The sequence below is a fragment of the Aulostomus chinensis genome, chromosome 12, assembly GCF_037954235.1.
Source record: "Aulostomus chinensis isolate RoL2024-O1b breed Wild chromosome 12, RoL_Achi_v1.0, whole genome shotgun sequence".
Lineage (NCBI taxonomy): Eukaryota > Metazoa > Chordata > Actinopteri > Syngnathiformes > Aulostomidae > Aulostomus > Aulostomus chinensis.
Window position 1 is genome coordinate 7,123,581 of NC_141331.1, and position 15,079 is coordinate 7,138,659.

A 15,079-nucleotide genomic window follows, 5' to 3' on the forward strand; every position below is an offset into this window, starting at 1 on the left:
CTAAATGAAAACAACAGGGAATATATTTATGCAAATCGCTTGTTTTCTTTCTTGTAAGGTAACAAGCAGTTTACCCTCTTTGAAAATATTACTTTTGCGATGATTTTTAATATGTGTGTGTGTCCATGTGTCCATTGCTAGCTTTTAGTTGCCTGTGGAGGAAATGAACCAATTACGGTAAATTGCGGTTTGGTCACAATGGACTGGTTTGGAATTGGCTAATGCTTTGCCCTATTTCCCTCTCTAGGGACCTGCACAAGGCTAATGATTTGCCACTAAAGCCTTGTGTGTGTGTGTGTGTGTGTGTGTGTGTGTGTGTGTGTGTGTGTGTGTGTGTGTGTGTGTGTGTGTGTGTTTCACATGTCTGCCACTCACACTACCTACGTATAAATGTGTCTTACGTGTCTTATGTGTTTACCACTGTCACTTCATTTGGTGGTTTCTCTATACCCAATCTTAGAGAATGAATTGCTGGGTGGATGTCAAGCAAACTGAGGCCTCTGATTCTGCAAACCACAGTTGTTCTCAGTGTAATGACAATGTAGCCTGTTGCAAGAAATCTCACTCTTTAAGAATAATGAGGTTTTATGACACAATGATGTGTCAGTGCTACGGTTAAGGTCTTGCTAGGCAGGAAAAGCTCTTACTTTAGGTTTGGTAAACATTGAGGCTTGAGATGAATGGAAACAAAATGAAAGGTCTTCCTTGTGTCCTGTCAGACTCATAGACACGTACACATTTTTGGTTGAAATATGATGCCATTAAATCTGTAGTATGTGGAAATGTACAATGCCAGCATTTCATTCTGTCAACTGGGCTGAACACTGAAGAGTGAGGGAATCACTTAAGTCACATGATCATGTTTCAGGTGCCAGAAGGGGAGAGGGAGAGGGAGAGGGAGAAGGAGAGAGGGAGAGAGAGAGAGAGAGAGAGATATGATAAGTCCAGCATAGCAAAAAAGAGCTGTGTTGTTCGTATATTATTTTTTTAGTTTTTGGGAACTTAACCTTTTTAATCCTGGTGCATCATGCGAACAACAGTGTAGCACACACTAGCCTAGTGACATACACTCCTCCTGTTCTCTCCCCCGCCATGCCATCTCACTACAATTATTTTTAATTAACACACTGGAGTATGGATTTTTTTATTTTCTAGATTATCTCTTATTACCTCTCATATACACATAAACACTGGTGGACACCCAATGATTGATTCTAATATCAAATGTTCCGCACTGCAGATAAAGTTCAATCCAAACTATATGCAACATCCATCCATCCATAAAGCCATCAATTTTCTTCCACTTATCCTGTTGAGGGTCACGGGGGGGGGGGGGGGGGTTGGAGCCTATCCCTTCAGGAGAGAGGCGGGGTTCACCCTGGGCAGGTCACCAGTCCATCACAGGGCCAACACATAGAGACAGACAACCATTCACACTCACAGTCACACCTACAGTCAATTTAGAGTATCAATCAGCCTCGTCCCCTCTTGATGTCTTTGGACTGTGGGAGGAAGCTGGAGTACCAGAGAGAACCCACCCAGGAACAGGGAGAACATGGAGACTCACACAGAAAGATCCTGTGCCCGAGCCAGGACTCGAACCCAGAACCCTCTTGCTGTGAGGCGACAGTGCTGACCACTGCACCACCGTGCCCTGTTTGCAACCTAGTTTGGATTTGCAATCTGTTTTTGATTTTTTTTTATCTTGTTGTTCCATTTGTTTTTTTACCGCTGGGCAGCCACGTCAGCCAGTTTGCATAATTTATCAGCACTTGCACAGGAGTTTGGCAATGACAAACTATCTGGATTTTGATAGTAATTTTCTCTGCGTAGCAGTAGAGATGTTTATACCTCAAGCAACTGTGTTAAAATTGGACAATGCCGTTTGCTTGAGCTGCATGATTAATGGCATTAAAATGTGATCGTGACTCATACCTCTATGTGATCCCCTCTAAATTAGAAAAATTCAGTCACTTTTCATGAGGAACGTTAGCACAAATAAAGAATCCAGAATCAGAAGAGAACACAGAACGTGGTGAGAACACAGGTGAGGATTCAAACAAAATCAATTGAGCTTGTATGGAAAAAAGGTTTACATTCTGTTTATGGCATGAACTGCAAACTTTCTTGCCAGGGTAACATCATACATTAATGTAATTACCTGTCACAGCAAACTGCCATATGACACAGCTGTAAAGGCCAAGACAACATGAGCGGAATGTTCCTGTAAGGAACGCGTAGGCCAGTAAAGATGAAGAGTCTGGGCTTGCATTTAAGTAACAAACTGGCAGAGGTGAAATGGGTAGTAAAATATTCTACTTATTTGAATTTCATCAAAGTAATAATACTACTCTCTCTGTTCTTGATCACCATCCGGCAGTGTTAGCTTAACAACCAATACTGTCAATTACCAGCAGGAAATTATTTTTGGAGGGTAATTTGAGTAATGCCTCCAAGTATCAATGTAATGGCACAAGTATTAACATGTACAAGTATTGCACATGGGGCGGCACGGTGGTGCAGTGGTTAGACAAGGCTGCTTGATACTCTAAATCAGTGGTCCCCAAACTACGGCCCGTGGGCCGGATACGACCCGCCTCCGCATTGGGCCCGGCCCCCTGAACAATACCAGAGACGCATTTTGATTTTTTTTCCATATGTGTATTTGTATTTGATAATAAAATTGATAACAAGCTATGAACTATTTTCATTATTAACTATTAAGGTGTGTTCACTAGGGCTGCAACGATTAGTCGATGTCGACAAAAATCGATAATAGAAATAGTTGACAATGAATTCCATTGTCAACTATTGTCGCCAGACCCGTTTTTCCAACAGAGTGAGGCTTCTCACCTGATTATAGTCTCTGCCGAGAGTCGCTTATGCGCAATCGCGTCTCTGTCTCTGAGCGGTAACATACAGGAACGCGGTGTCAACATCAGGTATGCGTACCAAAACTTCTAAAGTTTGGTGGCATTTTAGCCTGGATACGGCGAATAAAAAGACTACTTGCAAAGGTTGCAAAGCAGACCTTGCGTGTCGTTGTGGTACCTCGGTGATGCAGGAACATTTAAAGAGAAAGCCCCTCAGGCAGTTGAACGAAACGGAGTCTGACTCGCCTCGGTGAGACTCAAGTAACATTCAAGCCAATATGGTTTTTATGACATACATTGTACATTTTAAAAGCGTATTTTCGCTATAAAAGAGAGCTCTAGCGTTATGCCAGACTGTGCCTGACAAACGTATTTTAAATTCATGAATGTTGAAAAAAAAGATGTTTTTTTCATTGTACCCATCTTTTTTGTTTATTATCATTTGCCACATAATTAAATCAACTTCATGCTAAATTTAAGGAAAAATTAATAATTATCCGATTAGTGAGACTAATCGTTCCAATAGTCGGTGACTCGTCGACTATTAAAATAGTTGTTAGTTGCAGCCCGAATGTTCACACCAAACGCAACGCGAATTGTCACGTCACTTTATTCGTGCGAATTTGATCGCTGGATCAATATGTTTATATTTGCGAATAAAGCGACGCGAAAATTCACATTGCCGTTTGGTGTGAACACACAGTCAGTTAGTGACTATGTCATACACGCACATAACGTGACATTCTATTCCACCCTTCTGCAGTCTGTGCCCCTATCTGGCAACCCCCAGAAAAAAATTCCTTGACCCGAACCCAGAGAGGGTTATTGGGTAGTGTCATTATAGATTTCCTGACTTTTTTTCTGTGAAGAACCCAGGGAGGGTCATTTGGTTGTGTGGCTTCCTGGAAAACAATACATTTTTACGTTTAGGCACCCCTGTGATCGTCACACTTTTTCTGTTACCAACTGACCCCGGCCCCCCATCAGAGAAGGGGAAAGTTATGTGGCCCTCGCAAAAAAAAGTTTGGGGACCCCTGCTCTAAATTGACCGTTGGCGTGGCTGTGAGTGTTCTGTATGTGTTGGCCCTGCGATGGACTGGTGACCTGTCCAGGGTGAACCCCACCTCTCTCCTGAAGGGAGGGTATCCCCTGCTGGGATAGGCTCTAGCCCCCCCGACCCTAGACAGGATAAGCAGAAGAAAATGGATGGATGGAAGTATTGTACATGAGGTACAGGTTTGATGTCAGTTGTAGTTACTAGCTAGTTCAGCTACTAGTTTGGTCTCTCATTCACATTCCACTGCATAATAAAGTTGTTGCCTTTTTTTTGCGCTTGAAGCCAAAGTGCTCCCTTAAATATGGCTTCATTTTCTTCGAGTTCAACTGGAGCAAAATACAGCATTGCTCTGTGTCAAGTGCAATCATTTCAATTCAATTTTATATGGGACAAAATTGTGACAATTCTGACCTCGATTCCTAACAAATTCCTAACAAATTCCTAACAAATTTTCCGATGGCTGAAATGAAGGAAAGGCGTGAAATACTGTCTAGAATAGTTTGGTCCCTTGATGAACCTTGAAAACAGTTTCCAAATAGTGCAGCTGTCACCTAACAAAGGTGCTGCCTCACCCTAGACAAAACAGAGCTGCCAAAAAAAGATGCTACTTCTTACTGGAGTTCCATGCAAGTCAGCTGTTCTACTACAGGCTGTTCATTTCTTATTGTTTGTCTGAGGTCATCCAGAAACACCCACATTTGTTTACCAGGGGTCAGCTTCCACTCACAGTAGCAAACAAAGCAATAATGTTCACTGTGTTCTGGTCAGCAGAGCCCAGCAACTGCAGACTTGATGATGCTCAGACACTTGAGGCCCCTTGTCAGCAGTCCCTTCATATGCAAAGTAGATGTGGAAATGAAGGAACTCTTTCATGCACCTGTTTTATTTAGGAAAATAAACTTTAAAAAAAAGGGTTTTTTTTCTTGTGAGGAGATGTTCTTTCCATATTTTTTTATCAAGCTTTTTTTAAGAACTGCACTTTGGAAAGCTCTGAAAAAAACAATTTGGATATTAAAAAAAAGTTTGTTGTTTTGGAGATGCAGTCCCCTGTGCTCTTCAGCCAAGCTAATGAGGTGGAGACCTGGCAGCACTTCGCATATCTCATCTCATATCTCCTGTCGTTGCTATTGATGGAGTGTGCATGTACCAAGCACCCCCCCCCCCCCATGCAGGCCTGAAATGACAACGTTCTGTTGATTTAGGTGGGTTTGTGTATCTTTCTTGAGATAATTCATTAAACTGGTGTTGTCTTCTTCTTCTTCTTCTTCTTCTTCTTCTTCTTCTTCTTCTTCTTCTTCTTCTTCTTCTTCTTCTTCAAGTAATCATATTTGATGAACGTATGTTGCTCCACCATGGTATCTGTGCTTGCTGATATACAGCACCTTTTTTATTCTCGAGAGCTTTTTGACTGAGAACACACATTCATGAATGTTCAGCAGCTGTGTTGTTGATAGGGGAATTGAAAGCAAAATTAATAAAATTCGTATTTCCAAACTAAATGCTCATAAAGAGATGCACTATCCAAAAGTGTGTTTTTTCTGTGCAACAGGTTATCTGCTGGGATTACTGATGTGTGTTTGTGAAATTCTGCATTTCCTGCGAGTGTGTGTTTGTGTTTATCTAGTAGCAGATCCTGGAGTGACAGCTCTCTCTGTCTCTGTGCCAATTTTCTAATCATAAGTGATTAGTGGTATCAGCATCAACAACCACTCAATTGGAATTGCAAACAAGGCCAAATGCAGCAGAGAGAATTGTGGGAGGTTTGACCTGCTTTCTGCCTCCTGTTCATTAAACAGGCTCATCGAGGATGATCGCTATGTTCAAAGTCAGTGAGAATCTGTATGCCGCAGCCGCTCTAGAAGGAGAGCTGACAGCAGGGTGGGCTGAAATAAATGTTCTAAAATGCTGCAAGCAAGGTATCTCCTTCCCTCTTTAAGGTGATGAATTATTAATTGAGCTTGTGGTGAAACACAGTCACTGACTGCTACGAAACTGACATGGCAACCCCTTAAAATGAGGTCTTGTATGAGCCCAGAGCTGTCAGTCTCTTGCTTGATTGTGGATCTTTTCTATTGCTAAGGTTCTTCCATATGTGCTGGGGGTTATTCTGCTCATTACCTTCTGACCAGTAGACCACCTTCTGATGGCTACCGTCAGCAGGAGGAATGTTGAAGAGAGGATATCGGCACACTGGGTTATTGTGCTTGATGCTTGGTTAAATAAATGACTCACATGACATGTTGGGGGTGTGTACAGGAACTGAGTCGATAGGAAGACATCCCAACAGCACCACAGAGACCAGAAGTAGAAGAGAAAAGGACAATCATTCAAGTTTACTATACAGCAAAATCTGTGCAAATGATATTCAAACATCCTATGATTCTACAGTCGGAAAATGTTATTGTATCCTCTTTTCTACTGTTGAATGAATGTACCTCTAACATGATACATAGTATAGACAAAAACAAGACAGCATGTCCATACCTCAGACCTCCCAAAACCTCACAGTCTGACAAAATAAAAGACAATTATGAGGCGTCCCAGTGCTCGGGGCACTCATAAGGTAGGGGGAAATTACAAAAGTGGCTTTCTCAAACTCCTCATTTAAACCACTGGGGGACATGATGTTCAGGAAATAGAGCCTAAAGCCGTGAGTCATTTGCCTGAGGTAGAGGACCCTGCTGGATAGAAACATTGCTTCATTTACTTCATAAAGTTTTGGATGCAGTAATCCTGTCAGCCTTCACTTGTGCTAACTTCTTTGGTGCATATACAGCAGATGATGCTAACCTACGTTAAAATCACTGCGAGTTAGAGCATTGGAAAATCACTTCAGATTTAATGAGAGGAATCATTACATTTCTGTAATGAAGTAGCCTCTGGGCTTTGCAGACATGAGCTCTAATGGGAAATTATATTTGGAGATATAATCAGTGGGTTGGCCCACCCTCTCCCGGTGATTGCTTCCTTGTTGTCACCAGCAGTAGAAAATGCTGCATCATAGGTCACAACAGTGTGGGTGGGTGTTTACAAAGGTGGATATTCAGTTTCACTCTTGTGGTGACAGTAAGCACTTGTTTTTTTTGGCAAGATTACAGTTGTGTTGGACCAGTTTATCGGGTCGATCATTTAAAGATCAATACATTTAGAGATGTGCCAGCATGTTTTGATATAGCACAAAATCTATAACATTATGAAGCCCAACAGAAATGCTTGAAATGTTTATGATTTATCAGTACGTCAACATTTATCGTCCAAATTGTAACCAAACTTGCACACGGTCAGCCTTTTTTCATTGCATAGGTTAACCTTAGTTGACACATTTCAGAAATATTACTCTTATATTACAGAATAAAATATTTGGTTTTGAGAATTCTCTTTTTAAGAACTTCAATTGACCAGGGGGACTGAATTGAGATGAGAGACAAGAGTGTGTCATTTTAGAGAGGCAATAAAATAATCAAACATTTTATTGCCTCTCTAAATACAAAAGAATCTGGGTTACGTGCCCGAGGCACACTAACATAGTGTTTCAGATCTTGCTTCTAAAGAAAATGTTCTTTTTGTAAGCGCTGAATGGAGTTCAAGGCTAATAAACCTTGAAAATGAAAAGTTGAGGCTCGTGGAGCTGTAGTAGATTTAAATAGTGAAGACAAGCAGCCACACAGCTCACTTCTGAATATTTCTGACATATTCTTATTTATTGGAGTGACTAGTATACGTGGGCTCTGACTGTTGGTGCCTTGCATATGGTGAAACCCAGATGAAGAAGGATAGTTACAGAGGCTTGGTGGGCGGCACATTGTTTGTTGTGTTTAACATTAGGAAGGTCACAGCTTTGAGGAAAGGGCCTTGAAGCAGATGGAGGTAAGAGACGAGTGTGAGGGGGTGGATGAGTAACCTCCTCACCCTCGCATCAGTCTCTCTCCTTCTATTGTCTTCACTCGTTCCTCTTCAATTCTCAACACTTACAGGATAATCTCAATTTAATGACTTTAAACATATTTAAATTACATAAATATTGTGTCACGCTAGGAGACAACTCATTTACTGCACTTCAGGTACTTTACAGAGAGAAAATGCAAATGCCATTGCCATGAAGTCACTTTGAGATTCCATTTCATTTTTTTAAGTAGAAGATATTGTACTTTTCAGTCAGCCTCTGATTCAGCTCTCCTCCTCAAATTTCTCTTTGTTTGACTGTCTCATTTCAACCTGCTGTTAGTTGTGTCATTGCACATGCAGGCTCACTGCTGATACAAATACAGGCTCCTGGTTCCTCTGAAAGATGCATCTGCCGAGTTGGAGTTTTCGGAAGATGGGTCAAATATTTAATTTGTCAAGTATACGGTGGAAGAATTGGGCCCAAGATTTCATCTCCCATCTTGAGTGAATAGAATCAGGACCTGCTGCTCGTCTGTTAAAGGGTCAAAACATCTGAGAAACCCCCATGAGACAGATACAGGAAATGACCCTTCGATACCATCGCCAAGGTCAGGGATGACCGTAAGCCAACCAGGCAATGTGTCCTGTTGCGAGAATCAAGATAAGTTAATTTTGTAAATAAAATTAAAAAAACCTTCCTCTTGTATTCTTTTATCTGATGGCAACTGTTGCTATTTTATGTGTGTTTTTGCTTCACACAGTGTGTGAACAAACATTGAACCAGCTGACATAAGAATCAAGACGACGCTCCTTTTCTTTAAAGGGAAACTAATAATGCTAGGTTAGGGTTGCAAAAGTAAAATAAAATCAAAATAATGTAAATGAGATCTTTTTTCAGTGCTGTGCAGCCTTACTTTAGGTATTTATGGTCTCTATATTTAGGATATTTTTATTTTTTTTTACATTCTAATGTCTGACCCTGAATATTCTTAGTTAAAAGCTATTATTAAGTGTGTGCTAGATTTTTATGCAGCCCTGAAGACCAGTGCGTAGGAGAATTAGGAAACCAAATGTAGCTGGAGGTGTGTATGTGAATGTCGATGTAGCACTTGGGCGCTTTAGTCAAATCAACGTCGGGAGATCTTGCATTTATCTTGCGTGTTCCTCCTCCACACGGAAGCCTTGAGGTGGGCTTTCTGTGGTCAGTCCGTATCCCAGGTTGATCCTCCTTTTACACCATCCATGTTTAGAAAGGCATTGCTCTCCTACATACAGTGTCCCTCTGCAACCCAAAGACAGGAAACACAAAAGGAAACGGTCCTCATTTCTTCGTGCCTTTGACCCCGCTTGACTGTATCTGTTGCACAACAGGGAGCAGCAACTTCACTCATCCTGTGCCTGTTTGAGCACACATGTTTCTTGTGTGGGTGAGTTTCTGACCGTGTTGCTGGCAAGTGCTCTGTTGCTCACCAGCCAATAATTGCACATAATTGCATCCATTTGTGGGAAAAAAGCAGAGATGAACATTAGTGAGCTCTGTGACATGTCCTGTAGTCTGTGTTCATTGCCTCAAGATCTTAAACAGACCGTCTTTCTTCTGATGGAATTTCACATGACACGTGATGTCAGGCGGCATGTGGTGGTTACCATGGTGACCACAGCTGTTGCACCTGCACTTGTTCATCTTTGAGTAGCAGTAAATGAGTCCAGGCTTCTTTTTTTTTTTTTTTTTTTAATTAAATGGCAAAGGCTTGAAACCTTCTGAAATATCCTTTCTGTCAACAAATCCCAATAAAACTAAAATCTGTTTCCTGTGGTTTCAGAGCCTGGAGCTTTCTCCTCTGTGCTGGAAAGATAACAGTTGCACTGGGTGACATGGACTCCTGATTATTTTGACAGTTGCTGTTGAAATGCGTGTAGATGTAATGAAGACATGAATAATTTGCTGTTAGTTATAATTGTACATGTACATCCAGTGTCTGGGTAGTGATGTGCTACATTTGTGGTATTTACTTGTGGTTGTTATTGTACACGTGGCCTGACAAGAGGCTTGATGTGCATGCACAGATGCTTTCTAGGGGCGCCATGTTTTTTTATTTCCTTTTTTTTGTGATGTGGGAGAGCATCAACAAAAGAATGGCTTGAGCTGTGGTTACATGCACCCTGTTGTCTGGACAGAGCATCTCATTCTCTGAAAACATAAAAAGAGCAATACCAAAAAGCAGTCAAAGCGGACTGACAGGCGAGCCTGCTGTTCACCACCATCAGAGGCTGACGTCACTTAAGATGCTGCTTGAGAGGGAAGGCACATCGCATCTCTCTTCTTTCCTCTCTCTCACACAATTCAGAAGGGAGCAGCTCACAGAAAGTGAGTAAAATGAACATTCCCTCAGACTCATCACACTGAAATATTAGATTTACATCAGAGAATATTTATTAATGCCTCTGGGTAGAGAGCAGCCTCACACCATCCTCCACTGGTCAGGTGGTCTGGTCATTATCAACACTTCATCATCCACGCCCAATTGGGTGCCGCTCTCTGTTTGGTTTGTTAGCTGATGGTTGAAAAATGTAGCTGCTTCTCAGACCCTTTACATGTCCAGAGACGTGATGCAGCAACACATAAGAGACCAAGCAGCTGCCAATATCACACCAACGCTCTCCAACTGGACTCCATCGTTCCTGACGGTTGATTCAGAATTTGCCAAAAAACAAAACAAAACAATGAAAAATAATAATAAAAAAAAAGATCAGAAAAAGAACTATTTGTAATACACAAAGGGCAAGGTTCCTGTGAGGAGGGAAATTATTACACATTCAGCCAAACAAAAACTCACCTGAAAGGTTTTTATCACTACAAAGATGTATGAAAGGAATGTGAAGATCTGTCAGCCAGCATTGGTGCAAACACAAGAAATGAGTGTGGTCATGTTCCTGTCTTTGTGAACTTGATGTATTGTAAAATATATATATGTGTGTGTGTGTATGTATATACACACACACACATATATACAGTAGATGTATATAAATAGAAATTAGATTTTGTGAACTTTAAATGATAAAACGATTCAATAAAAATGGAAAATCAGGGGCTGCCACCTGAAAATCAGTGGTGGAAACCTGCGGGTCCGTTGATTCCTCAAGTCAGGCTCAGATGTGCCACAGCTCCCTCACATGAGTGTGGCCACAGAAGAATTGATTTACCCCTTGAGAGGAGTTAATCTGTTAGTGTACATTTTAAACATCTTATATGGTGGTGGTTTTATTTTGATAAATCCTTTAATTCGCTGGCCTAACATGAAGCTGTTATGAACTGTGACCGCTGACAATATTACAACCCTAAAATCAGAAAGTAGCATGGATGCGGTGCGTTGCCGCATATAAATCGATTTCTGGGCAGACAAGAAGAGTGATATTACAGCCAGAACGTCAACCTGCGTTGTAATGAAGTAACAAGATGTTGGGACAGTCTGCTTGCTGGTAGTTCCGGCGCTCATTACTTCTTCTGCCAGCTCGTTCCCTGCCTGCACTTCAAAAATTAAAATGGTTAAAAAAGTTGCTTACGTGTTTCACTGCTAAGTAGTGCTATGTTGAGAAATGACTAATAGCAGTCCCTCTCAGCTGTGAACCTCCCGATATGAGTACTTGTATTAATATAACAAACTTGAACTGACAACCTCCAGTTGTGAGGACGTTCTTCGAGGGGGGCGGCCCGAATCGTCGCTGGTTGGAGATGGGCCTGTTTCTGTTACTACAGAGAGCCTCTGCTGCTGTGAGAATGACTTCATGTGGAGTAACACTCTAGTTCCTCTCATCTTGGCAGTCTGTAAACAGCAGACGAGCTGCAGCCTTCCTCGTCACACTGTGTCCCATATCTGCAGTCGCTCCCGGGTGCTCTGTGTCCAGCATTCAGTTGTGTCAAACTTCTTCTTTCTAGATAATTTCATTGTTCTCTCTCTCTTATGTCAAGTGGAGGTGTGTGTACAGGTAATACCTGTGCATCGTGTGGTGTTGGTGACGATATAGAGCGGTGTTAAATAAATGTTTATTTAACTTCCTTGAACAAAAGACTAGCTCATGTGAAAATGTCAGAATCATCTGTGAGGAAATTCTTCTTGTTATGGTTTGATGTTTAGATGAATGACATTTAAGAATCAGCAACAGGGGCATCACATTCATTTTTAAAGAGGTTTTAATGCTAAATCATTTAAACAACCACCCAGTACAGCAAACATCGTGCTACATACTACCTACCCACCTATCTATCTATCTATCTATCTATCTAGCTATCTAGCTATCTAGCTATCTATCTATCTATCTAGCTAACTATATACACACCTATGTGTATACATAGGTGTGTATATATGTGCAGTAAGTTCCCATTCTTCTGTCATCCCTGCCACGACCCTCCTAACTTCCAATCAGTCAATAAATAACAATCATTCCAAGCAGAGAAGAGGTTGTTCTGTGCAGTATTAACATAAAAGCCCTGATCAGTGTCCTTCATATTTAAGGTGCATTCCACAATAACAAAACCATGGAAGATAGTGTTTTGTTGTACAATGACAAAGCTGTGTTTGACAAGAGGAGGATTTTTTTTTTGTTTCATGGGTTTTTGTTCAACAATCGCTGCTTGTCTGAGTGTGAATCATGATTGAGCAGCTGAGTCATTGTCTTTGTTGTAGATGGAATCAGTCTGGAGGGGATGGTGGTGCACAGAGCTGAATGCCAACCGGTCCTCAGTGACAACTACACCAAGTACATGAAGCTAAAGAAGTGAGTGAACTTTAAAATTCTCTCGGCCCGGAAACTACAGTTTGGCGAGACAGTTGCTTTAACATAGCTCTGAAATATTATGTCAGAATGATACAGATGTCACTGCACCTCATAGCTCACAGGTTTCCAGTAACGGGGCTGAAGGAATACCAAGAAAATGTCGTAGGATTATGTGAATGAACATCACTCAAGTCTTCTCATGAACTAGAGAAGGGGTATCATCTTTGGAACATTGGGATTGGGTACCAACGCTGACATTGGTCACAGATCAGTCGGCTTCTTCAGACGTCGGACCCAGGGTGCGGTCCACTTCCCGGTCTAGAGTCATTCGACCTTGATGTACCATTTTATGAGACACATCCATTTGAATTCAATGCATTTGTATGGTTTTGTTGCTGTTTTGGTAAGAAGTGCTGTGTGTTTTAGCACAGATAATCCACAATGATATTCAAGAACTAAGAGCTCTGTTTTAGTTAAATCCATGAAAGACTCGCAGCGGCATCTGCATCCTTGTTTTCCAAAATGACATCTTCATGGTTCCAAAAATCCACTTCAGTGGAATTATTTTCAAACGTGGTGATTGATGGACTGAATACTTGAGTCCGCTTTGGTTTTTGGTTTTTTTGGACCACTTTCTGACTTTGTTTGCTCTCCATTGGGATCTATTATTCCAGGCAGAAGTAGTGGCTGGTATTGCTATAGCAACTGCATGACTAGCGGATGCACTGCTACAATACAACCACGGACAAACACTCAGCGCTGTTATAAGTGAGTGAGACCATTTCTGTCTCCACCATCAGTAATGGCTCCACCCCCCAAGACGGGGACAAAGTCTCTCGTCAAACCATCTCTCTTCTTCTTAAGGCTGATAATTCACTACAGTTTTGTAATATCCCGTTTTGATGGCAGCCAGCAAATCTACCTTCACAACACATGATGTTTTACGATCATTTTAAAATTCTAAATTCTTGACCAGTTTTCGTCAAAACTTCATCACTGTAATTGAAGCCATTTGTACGAGCAGCAGATTCCTCCAAACATTTATTCGAAGGTATAAAAAATGGTTTCAAATACTACAACGTGTGTCTGATGTGAACAATAATTTACTATTAACATGTTAAAATACTTCAAAATATGTAAATGTTTCTTCTGCCACTGCACTGTTTGTGGCCTGGAGGCTTTAAAGTCCCTGGTTACACTCCTGTCAACCAGGTTGTTCACCGGAGCACGGAGCTTTCACTAAGAACCAGAACCTGCTTTCACTAATGAATGAGAAGCAGGTTTCTGTTCCCTAACTCTACACAATGAAGCTCAATGAACACTTTGTTTTTAACCAGTTAGTTACCAGTTGACCAGCTTTTTTTAATGGTTAATATTGTGTCCTAAAGTCAGAATAAATCAAGTGTGTCAGTCCACCTCCCCGTTCATGATGTTTGACCTCAACTACATAATAGAAGTATTTTAACAGGTCAGTTGCCAGTATACATAGGTTTACTTTTACATCTTACGTCTGTAAGCAGAGAGGCAAGTTTCCAGTTCTGAGCTTGGAGTCTCTGTGCTTGTGTCCAGCAGGGTTCAGGTAGAGGAGGTCAACCGGCCTCGCCGTGTGACCAAGCAGCTGGATAGACCCCTCGCTACTGCCTACAGGCCTGTTGTCAACAACAGTTTCAAAGTGAGAACAAGTCAGACTGAGCTGTAAAGAACACTGCACCGCCCACATGATAAGGAGTATTATCACGCAAATGTCTGACAAACCAGGTGTGGCACCCAGGTAATGTAAGTAACCCTGAAGGGTTAATCCACTACGATCATTTCAGTTTGTGTTCTAACTGAGATGGCGTTCACATTGCAATTATAATGCTGTTGTTAGCAGGGTTCATTTAATCTGCTGCTGGTTGGAGGACGGGGGCTGCACCAGGGTCTTCAAAGGGATAAAAGCATGAATAAGTATCGGGTTTCATTGACAAAGGTCTTAGACTTTCTTGCCCTGACATAATTACAGTAACTGTCTCACATACTTGGTTGTAGTTGACATGAATTATTTAGTTCTAATACTCGAGTCTAATTCTACAATTGTTCTTTAAACGTTTGTTACTTAATTGGTCTAAACCAAGTAAAAACCTGCCAGTGCAACGCTCAGCTGGCTGACTGGCGACTGCTGTCCCACTCGGTCAGAATCACGTGTGAACTATTTGACTAAACAGTGGCTGTGAAACTCTCAGTGCACTGAAAATCTGTTTGAGAAGATTCTTTGATTACATTTTTGCGGGCCTCAAATAATGCAAACATTTCCAATTCACACTTCAATAACGGAGGGCAAAGATCTGGCGTTTGTAGCTTGCATTATGTGTTAGGCCATGTAGGGAAAAAGATTGATCAGCCTGAGGGGGTCGAACAAAACACACCTGTTGATTTTTTGTGCCCCTCCTATATTTTGAATTAATGTCTCTGTGAAAAAGTACATTTTTTCATATCAGGGTTTTTCAGT

At 41.4% G+C, this 15,079-nt stretch overlaps 1 protein-coding gene across 3 annotated transcripts in view; it reads left to right on the forward strand.

The window, feature by feature from the left end:
- LOC147251874 (general transcription factor IIF subunit 2-like) overlaps positions 1-15,079 on the forward strand; it is a 36,443-nt gene that overhangs the window by 18,249 nt on the left and 3,115 nt on the right. For 2 of the 3 annotated variants that reach the window (XM_086219820.1, XM_086219821.1), the window contains exons 5-6: positions 12,501-12,591; positions 14,164-14,263. In XM_086219820.1, the coding sequence (XP_086075946.1) occupies positions 12,501-12,591; positions 14,164-14,263 (191 nt within the window). Of the gene's footprint in view, positions 1-12,500; positions 12,592-14,160; positions 14,264-15,079 lie in introns of all 3 variants that reach the window. The other variant, XM_086219819.1, reaches the window with a different exon arrangement.